Source organism: Vombatus ursinus, unplaced genomic scaffold (assembly GCF_900497805.2).
Source record: "Vombatus ursinus unplaced genomic scaffold, bare-nosed wombat genome assembly UNPS02000582.1, whole genome shotgun sequence".
Taxonomy (NCBI): domain Eukaryota; kingdom Metazoa; phylum Chordata; class Mammalia; order Diprotodontia; family Vombatidae; genus Vombatus; species Vombatus ursinus.
Genome location: NW_020940360.1, coordinates 5,671,823 through 5,690,422, shown reverse-complemented (window position 1 = coordinate 5,690,422; position 18,600 = coordinate 5,671,823). Strand labels below are relative to the sequence as shown.

Genomic DNA, 18,600 nt, shown 5'->3' with positions numbered 1-18,600 from the left:
AAGGAGTATTGTGATCTGCTTGAGAAGCAGATGAGTAGAGTGGGGAAAACGCCTGGACTCTGAGTCAGAAAACTCTTTGACATCCACTTTCTAGCTACATAACTATAGACAAATTACTTAACTTCTCTAAGCATCAGTTTTCTCACGTGCAAATGGGGAAAGTAACGCCAGAAGTACATACTTGGTAGAGTCAATAAATAACCGACTAGCCTTGGGGTCAGGAAGATCTGAGGTGGACAGGCTACATGCCCATAGGCAAGCAGATTTATTTTGCCACTCAGTGTTCCAGGCAAGCCTGTAAAACTTTATGGTATAGTCTGCTATACTGTACAGTATATTGTATATTGTGTGTGTGCATACACATACACAGAATACTATATTATGCTGCAATGGAGAGTGACGAAATCACAGATTCAGATTTTTAAAAAGCACTTCCCTCATTGAGTTGTGAAGATCTAATGTGATCATATATATCAAGTGCTAAGAAGACCTGTACTATAAAAATGTCAGCTATTTTTATTACTGCACATTTTATCAGGAGCATTTTAAACCGAAAATGTAGGGGGAAGGGAAAAAAAAAACATGGGTGTAGCTACCAAGTTAGGTATCATACAAATTACAAAAGAAAAATAAGAAAAAATAACATTCAATTATATACTGGAGAGAGAATCAAAGAAAGAAGTCAGTAATGGAACCAATAAACTCAGATGTCCATATTCAAAGGAATAAATTATGGGGTAAATAAGCAAAGCAATAGGAAAACTTGACATCTTAGGTATCATTGGAGTGTTGAGACTCAAAGCTGCAATATATCTCTGGAGAAGATATACCTTATTTGATAGGAACAAAACAATAAAATATAGGAGGAGGCAAGGTATATTAACTGTATATTAACAATACAAATTTATCTAGGAAAATCTAGGAATCAGATAAATGTATGTTGAATTGAACTAGGGCATTGTTGAGAAGATTAGGTGGAAGATCAAAGTAGTAAAAACTAGAAGTGACACTGCCATCAGAATATACTATAGACAACCAGAACAAGAGGAAATAAATGAAGAGTTTTTGCAATAAAAAGGTCAAAAATCTGGCATAGAGGCATGATGAGTGATGGGGGAATTCAATTACACAGAAATCTTCTAATGTTCCCCCTCTCTGACAAAAGCAAAGTAACTAAAAAGTTCTTAACAGAACTAAATAATCTCCTTTTTCAAAAGGTTGAGGAAAACAAAGAGAACCCTTGTACTAGACCTCACTTACAACAATAAAGAGGAACTAGTTATCAAAATTAAAAGGATGGGAAGCTGGGGAAGAAGTCACCTCTTCTTGAAATAGTCTGATGCACAAAAAATTTTTTAAATATTTTAAAAAGTTAAGGCAAAAGGATAAGCTCAAATTTCTTCAAAGAAAGTCAGCCTGGGAAGGGAAAGTTCTCGGATGGAAACTATGAAGACACAAAAAGAAACAATTCCAATAAAAAAGAAAAGGAGGAGCTGTTTAGAGAAACCAATATGCAACAACCAATTCAAATTTTACAAAAATAAGTAGAGAAGATGGAAGCAAGAGTAGGTAATGGAAAATGAATATAAAAGAGTAGTATGGTCTTTCAAAGGATATTGCCAGGAGTACTTTTAGTACTTAAAATGAGTTGAAGCTTCTGAGAAATGCTAAGCCATCCCTCTAGTCAGCTGCAAATTCTTTCCTTCTCACTATTATTATTATTATTATATATTATTATATTATTATATATTATTAAATTCATTTATTGTGAGAATGTTAAGACTGATACAGTTCAGTTTTTCCAGTACTGTGTCCACTGGAAGTCAAAGAGCAATGATCTAACACTTTGAGTACCAATATTTAAAAGTTCATAGATGGGACTACGGCCATTCTCCATTTTTTGCTGAGGGGTGTGGGGGTGTGGTTCACCATCAGCATCACAATCGCCACAATAAATATTCAGTTTAAATTCATAGTTCAAGTCACCAGGCCTAGACTAAACGATTGCTGAGTTACTATCAGTGAAAGATTATGAAAGAAGACACCATATGCCTAGAGATGGGCAAAAAGGGGAAAAAGTAGAATTTGCAAGCTATAAGTTAGTGACCTTGATTTTAATTAGGGGAAAGTTAAGACTGTATTTGTTAAAGGGATAGCATGTGAACAGCTGGAAAGAATGGTCACTAAGAGGCAGCATGGCTTCATCAAGAAGGGGTAATATCAGTCTCATTTCTTTTTTCTGACAGGATAACTAGACTGGCAGATTAGGGGAATGCCACAGACATAGTTTACATAAACTAAGGCACAGTACATGATAATCTCTTATATTATTCTCGTGTCCAAGATGGAGAATATGAGCTAGACAACAGTAATGTTAAATAGATTTGGAATCAGTTCAATTCCAGACCCAAAAAAAATTGTTAATGGTTCACTGTCAGTTGAGAAGGAAGTCTCTAGTAGATTACTTCAAGGATCTGTCTTTGTCCTTGAGACATTCAACATTTTTATCAATTATTTAGCTGAAGGTTTAGAAGACATGCTTATTAAATTTTCAGATGACAAGAATCTGGAAGAGATAGACAATATGCTAGATGACAGGATAGAAAAGCAAAGCACAGCAAAGGGCTTAATCTAATTAGATGAAACTTAATAGAGATCAGTGTAAATTAATATTTAGGTTCAAAAACAAACATAAGTGGGGGAAGTATGGCTAGACAAAAGTCCATGTGAAAAACATTTTGAGTGGATTGTAAACTCAATGTGTTAACTGTATCGTGTGGCAGCCAAAAAAAAAAAAAAAAAGCTAATGTAATCTTTAGGCTGCATTAAGAGAAGTATATTGTCCATAGCATAAGAAAAGCCGGTCTTTACATACTGCATTCTCATTAGAGCACAGTTAAGGTAGGTGCACACATCTGGAGTTGGAAGGGATTTGATAGGTTCTGATTTATTACAACTCTCTCATTCATTACAGAAGAGGAAACAGGGGCCTGGGATGTTGAGTGACTTGCTCAACAGGGGTAATCTGGTACTAGAGTGTCAGGGAGAGGTAAGATTTGAACTTAAGTCCTCTGACTCCAGAACCAGCATTCCACTACTCCATAAATGCTGCCTCCTATTATATTTAGATCTAGGTACCATATTTTAAGGATACTGGTAACTGGAGTGGATAGAGAAGGGCAATCAGGACAAGTGATAGGTCACAAAACTATACAAAACGAAAATCGATAGAAAGAAATGATCATGTTTACTACGTATGGGAGAAGGTTTGAAGGGTTGTTATGTCAAAGAAGGCTATAACTTGTACTGCTGGACCCAGAAAGAACTAAGGAAAACTGGGAGTTTAAGACTTCACCCAAAGAAAAGCTTCATAATAATTAGGGTTGTCCAAAAAATGAAGTGGGTTGCCCTGTGAGGTAGTTGGCTCTCCCTCACGAAAGCTCTTCAAGTGAAGATTGAGTGACTATTGGGGATGGTGCAGAGAGGATTTTTGGTCATGTACAGCCTGGACTATACTGCTTCCAGTTTTGATCATGATTCCACTATTTTTATTTCTGCTGTACCCTAGGAGATTTTATAATTCATAAAACAGCAACCATAATTTTTATTCAATTTTTCAAATACATGAGTACTTTATTTAGATCTCAGAAAAACGTTATGTGACATTTCACTATTATAGTAATTTTTGGCATAGAGAATGATGCTGACTTGAGATTTTTTTTAGGATCTAAGATATATGGAATGCAATTTATTTTTAATAATACTATATAATAATTTTAATGGTATCATAAACATGAATTACAATTCAGACTTTCAGAAGGCTTAATATTACAGGAAACAAGTCCCTTAAATAAAAATTTAATAATACAAAAATTCCATCATGTCCTCTATCTCCTGATAGTCTATGACAACTTTCAGAAAAACGGACAAAATTAGTCTTTCATTTATAACATAACATTAGTATAAATATCATCCTATGTTTAGATGTATAAACCACATGTGGATTATGCTAAAACCTATGCTCTTTACTCAAACAATGACTATTTTAAAAAATCTGGTAACCATTTGATTTATTATATATTTAGTTCTTCTTCAAAGTAAAATCTCTTCAGAGGTTTCTTCACGGAAGAATACAGTTGCCAAGTCAATCATTTTTTTTTTTTTCCAGATGGAAGTACTACACCATATCCTCATTTTGTTTTTGGTTGAAAAAAATGTTCCTCACTGATTTTACACCTTGTGTAAATATACAAGAACTGATGGGTATTCGCTTAGAAAGATATGAAAGCGCCACAGACTGATCCGTCTATTCCTTTAAAATGAATATTTCAGCATTTTCATGGCTCCAACATAAAGAATTAAATGAGTGAGAAATATGAAGATATTTGAAAAATTATGGTCTAAAACAGAGATTCTTAACATTGGATCCATGATTTCTAAAAAAAAAAAATAACTTTATTTCAATAATTGGTTTCCTTTGTAATCATATGCATTTTTATTTTATGCATTTACAAACATTATTCTAATGTCATAAACTTTACTGAACTGCCAAAAGAGTCCATGACACTAAGAAAACTAAGAATCCTTGGTCTAAACATGGCAGATTTTGCATGGGTTGTCAAATTAGATCTCTAGTTAATTCAGAAGCCCTAACCATCAATAAAGTAAGGAAGAAGTAAATGACCTTTATTCTTCCACAAAATGAGAGGAAGAGAAATCCAATCTGTCCCTATCCGGAGAATTTTCCTCTCTAGAATAAGTCATACCATAAAGGTTCTTGATAGTCGAGATTTTACTATACAGAAGTTATAACACCTCAAGCACTCCTTCTAATAGTACGTCCTATCGTTGAGCTGAAGTTGATTAAACCATTCTTCCACCTCTTTATTTCATGAAATTCTTGCCTTCCCTAGCCATGACCCTTTTTATAAGGAGTAAGAAATTAAATTGATATGACTAAAGGAAGGTGTGAAAAGCAGCATAAAAAGGGGAGTATGTGTGTTCTATCAATATAAAGTGACTTCTTTTTTCTAGAATTCTATTCAAGTATTTATGCTTAGTATTTAGAATCATACATTTGAAATAATTCAATCCAATTCCCCATTTTATAGATAAAGAAACAGTTCAAGAACTGAACAACCTGCCAAAGGTCACAGAGCTAATAAGAGGCAGATATAGAATTTGAACCCGGATTCTCAACCTCAAATCTAGCCCTCTTTCCAATGAAGTGAGTTCGGGTAATTTCATTTGTCTACCATTTTAAAAACACTATTATTTATGAAGTTCCTTCATTTTTTAGTTCTGGCGTGACACAGATTTCTTATACTATACCTTGAAAAACTCAGTCTTCTCCGCAGTGTACCGCAGGTTGCCTGGAGTTAAGGGAGGCCTGATAACTACAGCCACTCTTCCCTGGTTGGGACTTAGGGGCTGTGGAGGCTCCACACTGCTCACATTTTCCCCAGCGACAACAGCGACAGATTGAGTCAATCCTACCAAGTCCATTACTAGCGAAATAGCGATGCTTTGGACGCTGAAATCGCTTGCTTGGCTACAAGCGTTCATCAGAGTCTGGAGCCAGAATGGGGGCTGTACCTGCTCGCAGTCTGAAACAAAACACAAGAAGGAAATAAAGTTTATTATTCCAAGCAATTTCAAGTATAGATCAATGAAGCAATTATTAAGTGTGCTCTGGGCCATATGCTATGAATAGGATCACAAACATTAATTTTTTTTTTACAAATTTAGAAAATAAATTTATTTTTACATCACTTCATTTACAGTGGCTTTTTCTTACCCTACATCAATTGTTACTGGGGAAAAATGAAGACAACAGCAACAAGAAAAGAAAACCCCACCATACCTTAAGAATATTTTTTGCTCTATGATTTACTTTTATTCAGGTACACAAGCAACTTTCCTCTAGTACCACTGGTAAATCAATATAGAATTGATGAATGCCTGCTATATTAAAAAGGTAAATTTTACTAAGGAATTAAGCAAAATAAAGCAACGAAAGAACAAAAAGGAAGAATCAAAGCAGGCATGTTTATTAATAAATCTAGATGCTTAATGATATACATTTTAAATAGTGGATAGAACACTGGACTTGCTGTCAGGAAGGCCTGGATTCAAATCCTGCCTAAGGCATTTACAAACTGTTTGAACCTGAAGAAGTTATTTAAAGTCTGAGCCCATTTCCTCCTTCATAAAACAGGGTTAATACCGGCACTTGTCTAATACGGTTATCGTGATGATTAAATGATGCAATATGTGTACAACAATTCTATATTGGCTTTAAATTACATAAATAACACTAAGAAGCCTTTTAATGGTAAAAACTGGATCACTGGGGGTTGGTTTGAGATACATCTGATTAAATTATTACTCAAATCTAAAGAATAAATGAAAAACAAAAAACACATCTCTAACATTTCCTAACACTAAATCATGAAGTATTTATAAAGCACTTACTATGTGCAAATAGCTGCTATTTAGTAGTTCCACCATTACCAAAACCATGAGGGAGACTGGTGATGGGTATAGATTTAGTTTATCACTCTAGGCTAGAAGAAATAAATCCTCAGCCCTCCCCTGGAAACCTTTCTCCTAATCTTATCTCTGGGTAAGGACCCTGCCTCGTCCCCTTTACCTTCTCCCAAAGACATACTTCCATTCTGCAGCTGTCTCTGGTCCCCTGGGTGGGGAGAAGGCACTAGCATCTACCTATGGGACTAGAAAAGGCCTCACACAAGGTAACATTTGAACTGTCTCGAAGTAAACTAGGGATTCTGTACATTCAGACATGGGGGACAACCAGCACAACAACAAGAGGACGAGAGAAAAGGGTGTCTCATATGAGGAAAAGCAAGAAGGCCAGTTTGATTGGACCATGGTGCACAGAGGGGAGTATGTACAATAAATCTGCAGAGCCAGCATTTGATCAGGTAACATAGAGCTTTAAATGCCAAAAAGAATTGCCATTTGATCCTAGAGGTAACAGGGAATGACTGAAGTTTATTGCTTAGAATAGGGTTAGCTAAGAGCAGCTAGGGGGCACAGTGGATAGAGTGCCAGGCCTGGAGTCAGGAAGACTCTTCTTCCTGAGTTCAAATCTGGCCTGGAGAAGGAAATGGCAAAGCACTCCAGTATCTTTGCTAAGAATACCCCAAATGGGGTCACAAAGAGATGGACTTGACTGAAAATGACTGAAAAACAACAAAAGGGCCAGTTGAGATGGTCAGACTAGCACTTTAAGAAAATCACTTTGGAGGCAATTTGGAGGATGAGTTAAAGTAGGGAGGAGGCAAGGAGACTCATTAGGACAACAGTGCAGGTGAGAGGTGCTAAGGGCTTTAAATAGGGTAGTGGCTCAGTAAATGAAGAGAGAGGGACAAATGCAAGAGATGTTATGGAGGTAGAAACTCCAAGACTTAGCAACAGAAAGGAAATGTGGGGCTTCTAAGAAGACAATGATGACACTGAACTTGTGAACCTAGGTGCCTAGAAGAAGGGTGATATCCTTAATAAGCAAACGTGGAACAGGGATGGGTTTTGGGGGAAAGATAAAGAGTTTTATTTTGAAAATGTCTCATCGTGACACTGGACTCTTGAAGATTATGACACTAGAATGAATGCTAGATCTTGAAGACTCCACCAAGATGGAAAGGCTTTAAGTATGGGCTGAAAATGAACTGTATGTCTGTTCTCTGGGGACCAGCTTAGGTAATTTGGGAGAGGTTCATCAGTGGAGGATTGGTCATCAAGTGACTAATTTTTTTTTCTGCTACACTATCTTGTGAAGACAGTCTACCAAGGCATAAAAGATGTGACCCAGAAATTATAAATTCTTCTCCAAATCTGAACAGAAATGGTAAACTAGGGGCTGCAGACATAGCATCTCTAAAAATCAACAAGGCATTTGACAAAGACTTGTGATATTCTTGTGGAAAAGATAAAGAACATGAACTGACTGAAAATATGATGATTATTATTATTGGGTATACTCAACACTCTTAGAGTGAATGGATCCAAGAAACTGAGATTTATGTATTTCTCTATAGCAGTAGACGATAGGATTCTACTATGAGCTTACTCTGTTCAATATTTTATGAATGACTTGAATGAAAATATAGGTTTTGGATGAAATGAAACTGGGAGGGATGGATAATAGATCAGTTGACAAAATCAGAATCCAGAAAAATCTTGACAGGAATTTAGTAAGATTAAAGATTAAATTAATAAGAACATATACATATATATATATATACACACATATATGCATATGTGTGTATATATATATAGTTCTGTACTTAGCTTCAAAACAATCAATTATACAAGTGTAGGATTATTCTATCAAGAGCGGAACTGGTTAACAGATCTGCCTTGTAGAATGAGCTTCAAACCAGCCAAAACAGTGGAATGGGAGAAGCAAGAGGACAAGTAGCTTCCAATGGAGCCAGAGAATACAAATCTCTAAGATGATACAGTGGAAATAAAGCTGAATGTGGAGTCAAGAGGATGGGGTAGCAGAGACAACAATATCTAAAACTGGGGGAGAGGTAGATTTGAAACAGCAGATAAGAATTGTTTTTCATTACGAGTTTGATGATGAAGAGAGAGAGACAATACACAACTAGAGACACAGCTGTATTTTAGGGGAATAACCAAGCTTTCTTAGGCTTTGACCGGTGGATATAAAGTGAAAGGTTCTGAGATGACTAAGCTGGTAGTCAGTAAAAAAAATGGAAACATTTGCTTAATGCCAACCTTTAAAAGTAAGACACAGTGAAAGCTGGAGCAGCAGATTCTAAAAGGCTGCAAATGAAGGCTCCAATTAGCCAATGGCCATGGAAATAAAATTAAGTTAATATCAAGATTCATATTAAGAAGAATGTTAGAAAGAGGAGAGAATAATGTGAATTAATGGTAAATGTCCTATAGCTCACAGATGACCAGGATTAAGCAGTAAAACTATGGACTATTAAACCCTGAAGCATAGTATTGATATAATATCAGAAAGCAACCTTAGAGCTCAAATTCAACCTTTCATTTTACAATGGAAACTGTGGAAGTGAAGGAACTTACTCAAGTGGAGTAAATAGGTGGAGTCAGGAATGATTACAAGTTTTTGTTTAGTTTAATGTATTTTTCCTCTACATTGTTTATTCTTCTTTTAGTGTTGCAGGGTAAAATGCCTTTTAATCTAGGAGATTGGTGTACTGTTATTTGGTGTACTGTTATCAAGGATCAGGAGAAAGAACCAGATTGGAGAAAATTCTGTGGTCTTTTTTACCCCACAGGGGACCCAGAATGTGTTGGCTAGGGCAAGCAAGAAGTAGTGTAGCTTCAAACTTGAAAGAAAATACCCATGATTCCAGTCCTTTGGCTGGCTGGTTATACAGCATACCTTGTGGCACCATAAGTTCCATTTAAGAAACGCATAGTATAGGGGCAGCTAGGTGGCGCAGTGGATGGAGCACCGGCCCTGAAGTCAGGAGGACCTGAGTTCAAATCTGACCTCAGACCAAACACTCGGCATTTACTAGCTGTGTGACCCTGGGCAAGTCACTTAACCCCAATTGCCTAAAAAAATTAAAAAAAAAAAAAGAAACACATAGTATTCACCATGTAGAAGGTGCTAATTTACATTTGTGCTGTACACATATACCTATGCATGAATTCTATATTGGTTTTAAATTACATAAATAACAATAAGAAGAAGCCTTTTAATGGTAAAAACTAGATCACTGGGGGTTGGTTTGAGATACATCTGATTAAATTATTACTCAAATCTAAAGAATAAATGAAAAACAAAGAAATGTAGTAGAAAAGTATTACAGATCTTAAATTTTCATTACTGTACAGAAGGGAAGATGAGGCAGGTTGAAAACCAACTGCATGAATATTCTAATTAATGAAGCTAGTTAGACAGACAGGCATGGAAAACCTCCCTGAAAAAATCCGAATCACAACATTTTTAATCCCATGTTCAGCTCATTAAACACCTGACTTTCGCTGTTTTTATGTTGCTCTTTTTTCCTTCCCTGACATTAAATTTTAAAACATCTATTCTTTTCTTTGTTTTTGTTTCTATTCTCACCTGAAGCAGTACAAAGCAGTTTGTTGCATTGCTATGTAAACTCCTCACAGAGGTTACCCACAAAGAAGTGATGGAGAATAAATGAGAACAAAGGTATTTTGCTTCCTGATTTCCAATCTACATTAAAGTACAATAACTAACAGAGATAAAGATTTTTCCCCAAAGTAAAAACATCAAATCCACAAGCACCTTGATTTTGAAATTAGATTTTTTTTCAGAAAAATACAAGATATTGGTGTTAGTTTGTAAAAACCAATAATAGTTTACATTCTACTAAATATGTCATTCATCCAGTTTTATATTTCTTTAAAATTCAAGAAATTCAAGGATAAATTATTAATTACATTTGTAAACCACAATTTGGTATTCACATTCTGCACTTAAATTATGTTAGAAGGCATAACTGTGAATTTCTCAAATTTAAAATGCATCATAATAGTAAGAATTTTAAAATTTAATTACATATTAGTAACTTTTAGCTTATTCATTCATGATGTTAGAGTTATAACATGATTTGCTGTATGCTAGTGTTTTTATAATCATAAAATTTTCAATGAAAAAACTAGAAGGAAAAATCCCTCTAAAGTCTATTGTTCATAATTAATCAGTCATTTATATAGACTTAGGAGACCAATTAAATGAGTGAAGACAATATATAACTAAACAGACATAGCTGTACTTTGGGGGAATAACTAGCATCTGTAATAAACCCTTGAAGAAGATGATTTTCCTTAACCAAATTAAGGATAATGATTTCAGGAGATGATTCAAACTTATTCTTTAAGCATATAAAAATTTCAGTTAAAAGAAGCCAAATGTTTTAAGAAATGTACACAAACACACACTTTGAAATACAATAGATCCAATTTCTTACTTTATTGTCAACATAAATTGATCCAATGGATATAAATATTGCACTATTATAAAACCACAGCTAGAAGAATTTGAGAGTTTTTTCCCTCCTCTGTTTCTACTCACCTGCAAGCATTAATTGCCAAAGACATGAAAATCACATCTACCACAATACCAATTTCCCCTCATAATTACAGTAGATATCTTGTTTCCAAAAAGTTATCCAAACTATACAAGTATAGATCTTTTTATTAACTATCTGCAAAACAAAATTAGAGTCCTAGTTTTAAAATTTGGGGCTAATTTTTTAAAGAGAAAAATGACTTTGGGCATCATGTCCAAAGAAAATATTGAAATACAGGCAATCTAAATGAACTTACCAATATCTGATTTCTCAGAATGTAACTCTGATGTATGGTTCCCCTCAGCAATGTAAACAGGAAAGCTTGAGCATTCAAGGAATAGCTGACAGGCAGCAATAAAGGCAGAAAGATATTCTTTTGGTGGAGTTTGTTTATTTATGTCTTTCCCTTTAACATCTCCTTGTGGGTCCCTGTCCCATTTTGTGGTCTCTCCTTCTTCTCGAGTGAGATCCACACGATGCTCTGTTGTCAAAGGCTGAGACAAAGAATTACTCTGAATGATATAGAGGTTGATAAGCCTGGTTAAAAACTGCTGGACATACTCCAAGCAGCACTGCATTGCAGTCTTTTGGGCCGTCTTTCCGCCCCGGGTTGCTGTCCCCTGTGTGACTATGGAAGGTGGCTGTACAATGGTTTCTTCAGATCCCACCGTAGATGCTGTTTCAGTCTCTGAAGATGTACTACCAACTGGAATAGCAGCTGTTCCCTGTCCCTCATTCAGTTCTCTGTCAATGTCATCAGTTTTATCTGCCTGATACTGCACAAATTCCGTAAATCCACTCTCTGAGGAGCGACTGCTTGGTGGATTTTCACTATCTTCAAATACTTCAATAGGATTTTCAAGAGAGATTGACGGAATCTAGGAAATTTTAAAAAATGTATATCAAGATAAATGCATCTATTTCACAATCAGAAGATGATCATAACAAATTTAAATCATCATATACTGTCATTTTTTCAAAAGAAAAAACTTCCTTTGAATCAAATGTTCAGAATTTGCATGGTAGATACTCAATGAAAAGAACAATTCACATCTTGAAAAAGCTTTGCTGAAAGTTATCCTAAGTTTTATTTTGTGTTATGTCCTTACCATTACTGTTTTAGTCAAATTCCTTCACTTGCAATCTTAGACAATAAATCTTTCTCATTTTTACATTATGACCTGTAGTAAACCAACTGGGTTTATTTAAAAACTTATGTTGTCTTTAAACACATCAGAAAATTCTAAGGAGTAAAAGGGCTTGGTCCTTGTCATTGGTGGGAATCTGGACTAGGGGCCACAGGAGACAAGAATACATTTTATATCTAATTGCATGAAGGCTTTTATTTAAATAAGTTTGGAACTAAGACCATGAATTGTTATTAACGAAATTTAACAACCAACATTAAATTTTGGGAGAATGAATAATAGCGTGTATATGTATGTATACATGTATATGTGTGTATACAGACACATATATGTATGTATGAATACAGTTCTTACTATGTGCCAGACACTAAGTGCTTTAATAATAATAATGATAAATATTAGTAATAATAATAATAATAGCTAACATTTATATAACACTTCCTCTGTGCCAGGGACTATGCTAACTGCTTTAGAAATATCTCATTTGATCTTCACAATAACCCTGGGAAGTAGGTTCTATTATTATTCCCATTTTATAGGTGAGGAAACTGAGGCAAACAGATGTTAAGTGACTTGCCCAAGGTCATACCTGACTCTAGGCCTGGTGCTCTATCCACTGCGCCACCTAGCTGCTTCAGATTTTTTTTAAAAAGGTAGGATTTAATGGCCTAAAATTCTAAAGAGAAAGTTGTTAAGTTCTCAATGAAATTCCAAAGACACAAATAAAAAAGAAACTACCTAGAGAGCCTGGTATGGCTCCATAGGGACTTTCACTGACCAATTCAGATTAAAAACATGAATATAAAATAGCAGCAAAGTCCTATAAGAACGAAATCAGAACAATGAAAGCTCAGAATGAGATGAGGTTGTCAATAAAGGCTAAGGACAACATAAAGGTATTAAAAAATTTGGCAGACAATATAGGAAGACCAAGAAAGAGTTAGGACTGTTGCTCAGGATGGATGAAAGGGTAATAGATGTAAGAAGGTAGAACTACTCAATTTTTTCTGCATCCCTCTCAACTGCTTCTCTTTTCCCTTTCAAGAAAAATGATTTTTGCTTTAAGAAGGATCAGAGGGGGGAAAAAAGGCTTAATAGGAAATTGAAACCCAAGACAAAAAGAGTAAGAACTAGCTATTCTCAAGGAGTCCAAATCACCTCACCTGGATAAACTTCATCTCAGGATACAGAAGCCATGGCAAATGTGACTGCTGAGTCATTCTTGGTTACCACTGGAATTGTGGAGAAATAAAAGACATGCTGCAAGACTGGCTATATATTGGTTTGATTTTTTAAAAAAAATGGAAAAGAGTCTGCAAGTCCTAGGCCAGTAAGCAAGATGGTTTGGCAACATTTAGAAAGGGAAGCAATCAATGGTCACTAAAGAGCCAGCACAAATTTGTTAAGAAGTCACACAAGACTTGTTTTTTTGTTTCACTTGTTTTTTTGACAGGGTTAACCAGACCAGTAAATAATATGAATGCAAGTCTTAATACATTCATATCTGAGTAAAACAACTGGTAAAACCTCCCTTGTTATTCTTGTGGACAAGATAGAGACAAGAAGAAAATACAATTAGTTCAATTCAGAACTGGCTGAATGCAAGAAACAAAAGAAGAGTCACTGAGGAATCAATGTCAACTTGGAGGTTGGTTTCTACTGGAAAGCCCCCGTACCACTGAACAACTTAGTCATTTAGATGAAGCCCAGAGATCACAGGATGAAAAGATCATAAAATTTCTGAGTTAGAAAAGATCTTGGAGATCATCTGGTCCAATTCACTTCAATTTGTGGATGACTTAAATGGTGCCCAAAAATGTTAGGTAACACGTCCATAGTAACATAGGTGGTAACAGGGCTGGAATTCAAACACAGGTCCCCAGAGACAGAGTAACACAGTAAATTTTAGAGATTTATAGAAAGAGACTAGAGAAAGCATTTATTAAAATACGGTCTTCCTTGTAAACAGATCATAAAGAAACTATTACTACAGAACTTCCTTTTGTGCTTGTCACATTTGAAAATGACAAAAATCTAGGAGAGATAGTTAGGAAAAAGGATCTAAAAAGATCCCCACAAGCCACAATGACACGCAAACCTAATACATAATATGAAACATAATCAGAACAAATGTTACATTGCTACATTCAATTTCAAATCACCAAATTAAGACCACCTTAGGAGTATAATATCAGTTCGAGAGACTTCACATTTTAGGAACAACCTTGACAAGCTGTAGGGCATTTGGAGGTGAAAGTTCAGGAAGGCTCACGAAGGGGGAACCTTACCACATAAAAATTAAGAAAAGGAACTGGTAATGCTTATCCTGGATAGAAAACTTAAGGTGTGATAAAAGGTCTTCAGGTATTCAAAGGACTATCATGTGGATTAGGGAATATACTGATTCTACTTAGTATAGTGGGCAGAAAAAGAGCTGTGTTAGGGAATTGGGGAGAGGCAGATAATCTTGATGTTAAGAAAACTTTCCATCAATTCAAGCTGTCAGAATTGAATGGGGTGTTTTGCAAGGGGAGCAGGGCTTCCTCTCACTGAAGGTTTACAAGCAGTGTCTACATGAACACTTGCTGGGTAAAGAGAAAACTCAGCATGAGTTGAATTAGATCAATTCTGAAGCACCTCCCAACTCAGATTCTATAAAGTATCTTAAAAGATACCATTAAGAAATATTAGACTGGAAAAGGAAACAAAATAGTTAGGGAGCAAAGTCAAGAGACAACTGAAAGAGAAATTCTTGAAATCTTAAAAGAACTAGAGGAATCCTCCTTGGAAGATTTGTGGAGGAAATGGACAAAAACATTGAAAGATTAGAAAGTGTAGATGAGTTGAAATCTGTACCAGTTAAGGAAGTATCAATGAGATCTCAGATTAGGTGTTCTTTCCATGGATCCATGAACTTGTTTTAAAAAAATATTCTGATAGCTGTATTTCAAAAGAATTGATTTTCTTTGTAATCTTATGTATTTTCTTTTATGTGTTTAATAATATTATTCTGAGGAGTCCATAGGCTTTGCCAGACTGCCAAAGCGCTCCATAACACTAAAAAAGATAAAGAATCTGTTCTGTCTTGTATCAATTTAAGTAACAAAAACTTTAAAATTTGCACGTCACCCTTTTTCTGATATTTCTGTGTCTGTAACTGTGTGTGAAATATAGTTTCTCAAAAGTCTTAGTGTAGCTTTAAGCTTTAATAGCTTAATGAGCTTTAACAATATTAAAGCTAACAATATTAAAATATTAAAACTGCACTAAGACTTTTGGGACACCCTGCAGATGGGGTAAGGCAAAATACAGAGAGGTGGTTACCTTCAGAAATGAAGAATTATTAAATTCTTTTCTTTAAAAGCTTAATTTTCCACTTATACTAGTGCAAGTAATATCATTTAAGAAGCAAATCTCATTTAAATAACTAAAAATTAAAACTAATGTGTTATTGCTATAAAATGTAATTTACTATCATACCAATCTTTCTCATTAAGCATTTTAAGACTTCAACTACTACCTTTCATTTTAATATAAAGTCAATTATTTGGGCTAAAAATGCTAACAAGCCAGTGAAATCTTACATATACTGATAATATCATAGCATACAATGTATCATAACTAGGTCTCAGGAAATTTATATTGAAAGATGTTTATTAAAACTGAGCAAAAGTTGCTTGTGGTAAACATATCTCTATGCATTAATATTGTTTAAAAACAAAAAACACATCAAATGCTTGAAGACAAAGTAAGATACATAGTCTAGAAAGAGACCACGTTCTCACTTAGCAGACAATTTGCATCAACTAAAAAAAAATTCCCATTTAAACAAATGACACAAGTGCCAGACACCTCTTTAAAGAGGATCATATATTCAATTCCAAGAAAAGGAACTGAAGAGAATTATAATTTGAGTCTATACTCTGAGCGCATTAAAAATAAGATTTAATGAACCATTACAAAATAAAATTTTAAAAATCTTACATGCCACATGAAAGCAGACTTCTTACTTTAACCATACCCATTGAGAAACACTATGGTATTTGAACAGAAAGCCTTACATTATATAAAGGAGCCCTTCAATACTTCCTTGCCATTGTAGTTTTCTTTCACACACAAGAGAGTATAACAATTCCCTGCACTGCTCTTTCTACTAAGATTTATCAACTTGTCTCAACATTCAGGTGTAGACGCTTTTAAAGTCTTGATTTTGGGGACAGTTATAAAGATGCACACTACTGTGTGCTTTTTATAAGTCTCTTTGGTTGTTCCTCTAACACAAAAGATAAAACTACTTAGACAATAAATATAAAGGAGCCCAGTGCATTCAGTTTGCTCTTCCACAAAGAAGTAGAACTAAAGAAAGCTAAATGTTTACATGTCTAAAGGGAAAAGTGAAGAACTGAAAAGCCAACATTACCTTTTTGTCTTCCCATTCTTTGACAGAGTTGCTCTGACCACCTGAAAACCTCAAAGTGCTGCCTGTGCCCGCAGATAACAGAGGCGGCTGGACCTTGCTAAGGATTTTTGAGCAGAGCCTGAGTGAATCTGTCAGTTCCGATAAATACAAAGTCTGAAGATGACTTGTTAGTGCAGAAATCATTCTAAGTAGCAACTGAGGCAAGTGTTCTGTTTGTATTTCAATATAAGTCTCCTAAAAAAAAAGATAATTCAATTGAGAAAAACATTTGAATAATGATCAACTGAACTTCAATCCAGGGTGTTCCCAAGGTTTTAGTGCAGTTTTAAGTTATTAAGACTTTCGCAATCCATTTATTTAAAGTTTTACAAAAATGAGTTGGCAAATTTATTTATTCACAATATTTTAAATATATCATGCTTTTGACTAGGAATGTTAACAAATTATATTCATTTTGAATAGAGGGAGATAAAAAAAACATTTCAAGTCCTAAATTCTAATTAAAACATTATAAAATACTTCATGCATCTTATAAATCAACCCTAGCTATATTTACTACATTTTTCAAATTCAAATACAGTGATAAAAAAGTAAACAGAAGTAATTCATAATTCATAAATAAAGAGAAAATAGGTTCAATGTCATACCTGACACAGCACCCTCATACTTCTAGTAGGCTTTGAAATGAGAGAGCAAAGAATAAGAGAGAAAATATAAGAGAAAAAAGTTCCAATAGTCTTCATTGAGATGGTTGATAAAAAGCATTTTAAAAAGAATATTCAGGTTGGAATGCCATATACTGAAGAATGAGCACTCACTCATAATTACAAAGCTATAACATTGGTGGGTGTGTGTGTGTGTGTATGTAGACATAAGTTGCATGTTAGTTAGAAAAAGGACAAAGCATTCACAGCCCTCCCCAAAAACCAAAATGTTATGCCAGAAGATAATAAAGTCCTAACATTTTTAATAATAAATTACTAGTAGCCTAAGCTTGCTCATAAATGTGAAATATCTGTATTTCTGTTTCCAAGTATTTTATATTGCATATAATCTTACCAAAGAAACTATATCCAACAAAAAATCCACCAGCAGGCAGAAACTGGTTAGCTGTAGCTCAGATGAGTCACTGCTATCTCCAGGTCCAATCTGAAGTCTGGCATGCAAAGTCCTCCTACAAAGGCAAATATACAGTTTACTAAGCACAGTAGTATGTTGAATATACCTGACACGATCAAGAACAGCAGTTAAGTGTTCACCTTAATAACATTCCTGAAGCTGCTAGTAATACTGAAAAATGAATCTCTAAGTTAATTCTTCTTATATTACTAAGGAAGGTTAATGTTTAATTTAGTTTTTAAAATGTACTGTTTTTGCTACAACCCTGTTTGAGAAAGCAAAGCCACATTATTTAAACAATAATAATTCAGGAATCTGTAATTTTGTCAGTAGGATATTATGTCCACTGATGCAGATCACAGTTACTTTATAACTCAGGAGACTATCTTCAAGAATTGCTATGGCCAAAAAATATATATAAAATAAAAATAAAAAAATTCCATTTCCCTTAGCCAACCTAGCAATAAGCCTTTCTGAACTTCGTTAGACTGATTCTCAGGTAACTGACATATGATCCATCACTGGGTCTACACTCAAAGTTTTTGGTTTGATAGAATTTACCAGTTTTTGTTCTCTGGGTGTGGCTTTCATAAACCCAGGGTCACCTCCACGCAATGATGAGACATCAGAGTGGGACCTTAATTTAAGATAATAATAATAATAATAGCTTGCATATACAGTTCTTTAAATTTTACAGTGTTGTCATTAAAACAATCCTCCAGCACAAGCAGTGAGTGCATAACACCTCCAATTTATAGATGAAATGGAGGTTCAGAGGCATCAAATGACCTGCCCAGGATCATAGACACTAATTGTCAGCACTGAGGTTCAAACC

At 34.8% G+C, this 18,600-nt stretch overlaps 1 protein-coding gene across 2 annotated transcripts in view; it reads right to left on the bottom strand.

Moving 5' to 3' along the window:
• DOP1A (DOP1 leucine zipper like protein A) overlaps nt 1-18,600 on the bottom strand; it is a 116,516-nt gene that overhangs the window by 31,792 nt on the left and 66,124 nt on the right. For both annotated transcript variants that reach the window (XM_027854785.1, XM_027854791.1), the window contains exons 12-15: nt 17,706-17,820; nt 16,647-16,880; nt 11,335-11,956; nt 5,332-5,606 (exon numbers count right to left, since the gene is read on the bottom strand). In XM_027854785.1, coding sequence (XP_027710586.1) covers nt 5,332-5,606; nt 11,335-11,956; nt 16,647-16,880; nt 17,706-17,820 — 1,246 coding nt within the window. The remainder of the gene's footprint in view (nt 1-5,331; nt 5,607-11,334; nt 11,957-16,646; nt 16,881-17,705; nt 17,821-18,600) is intronic.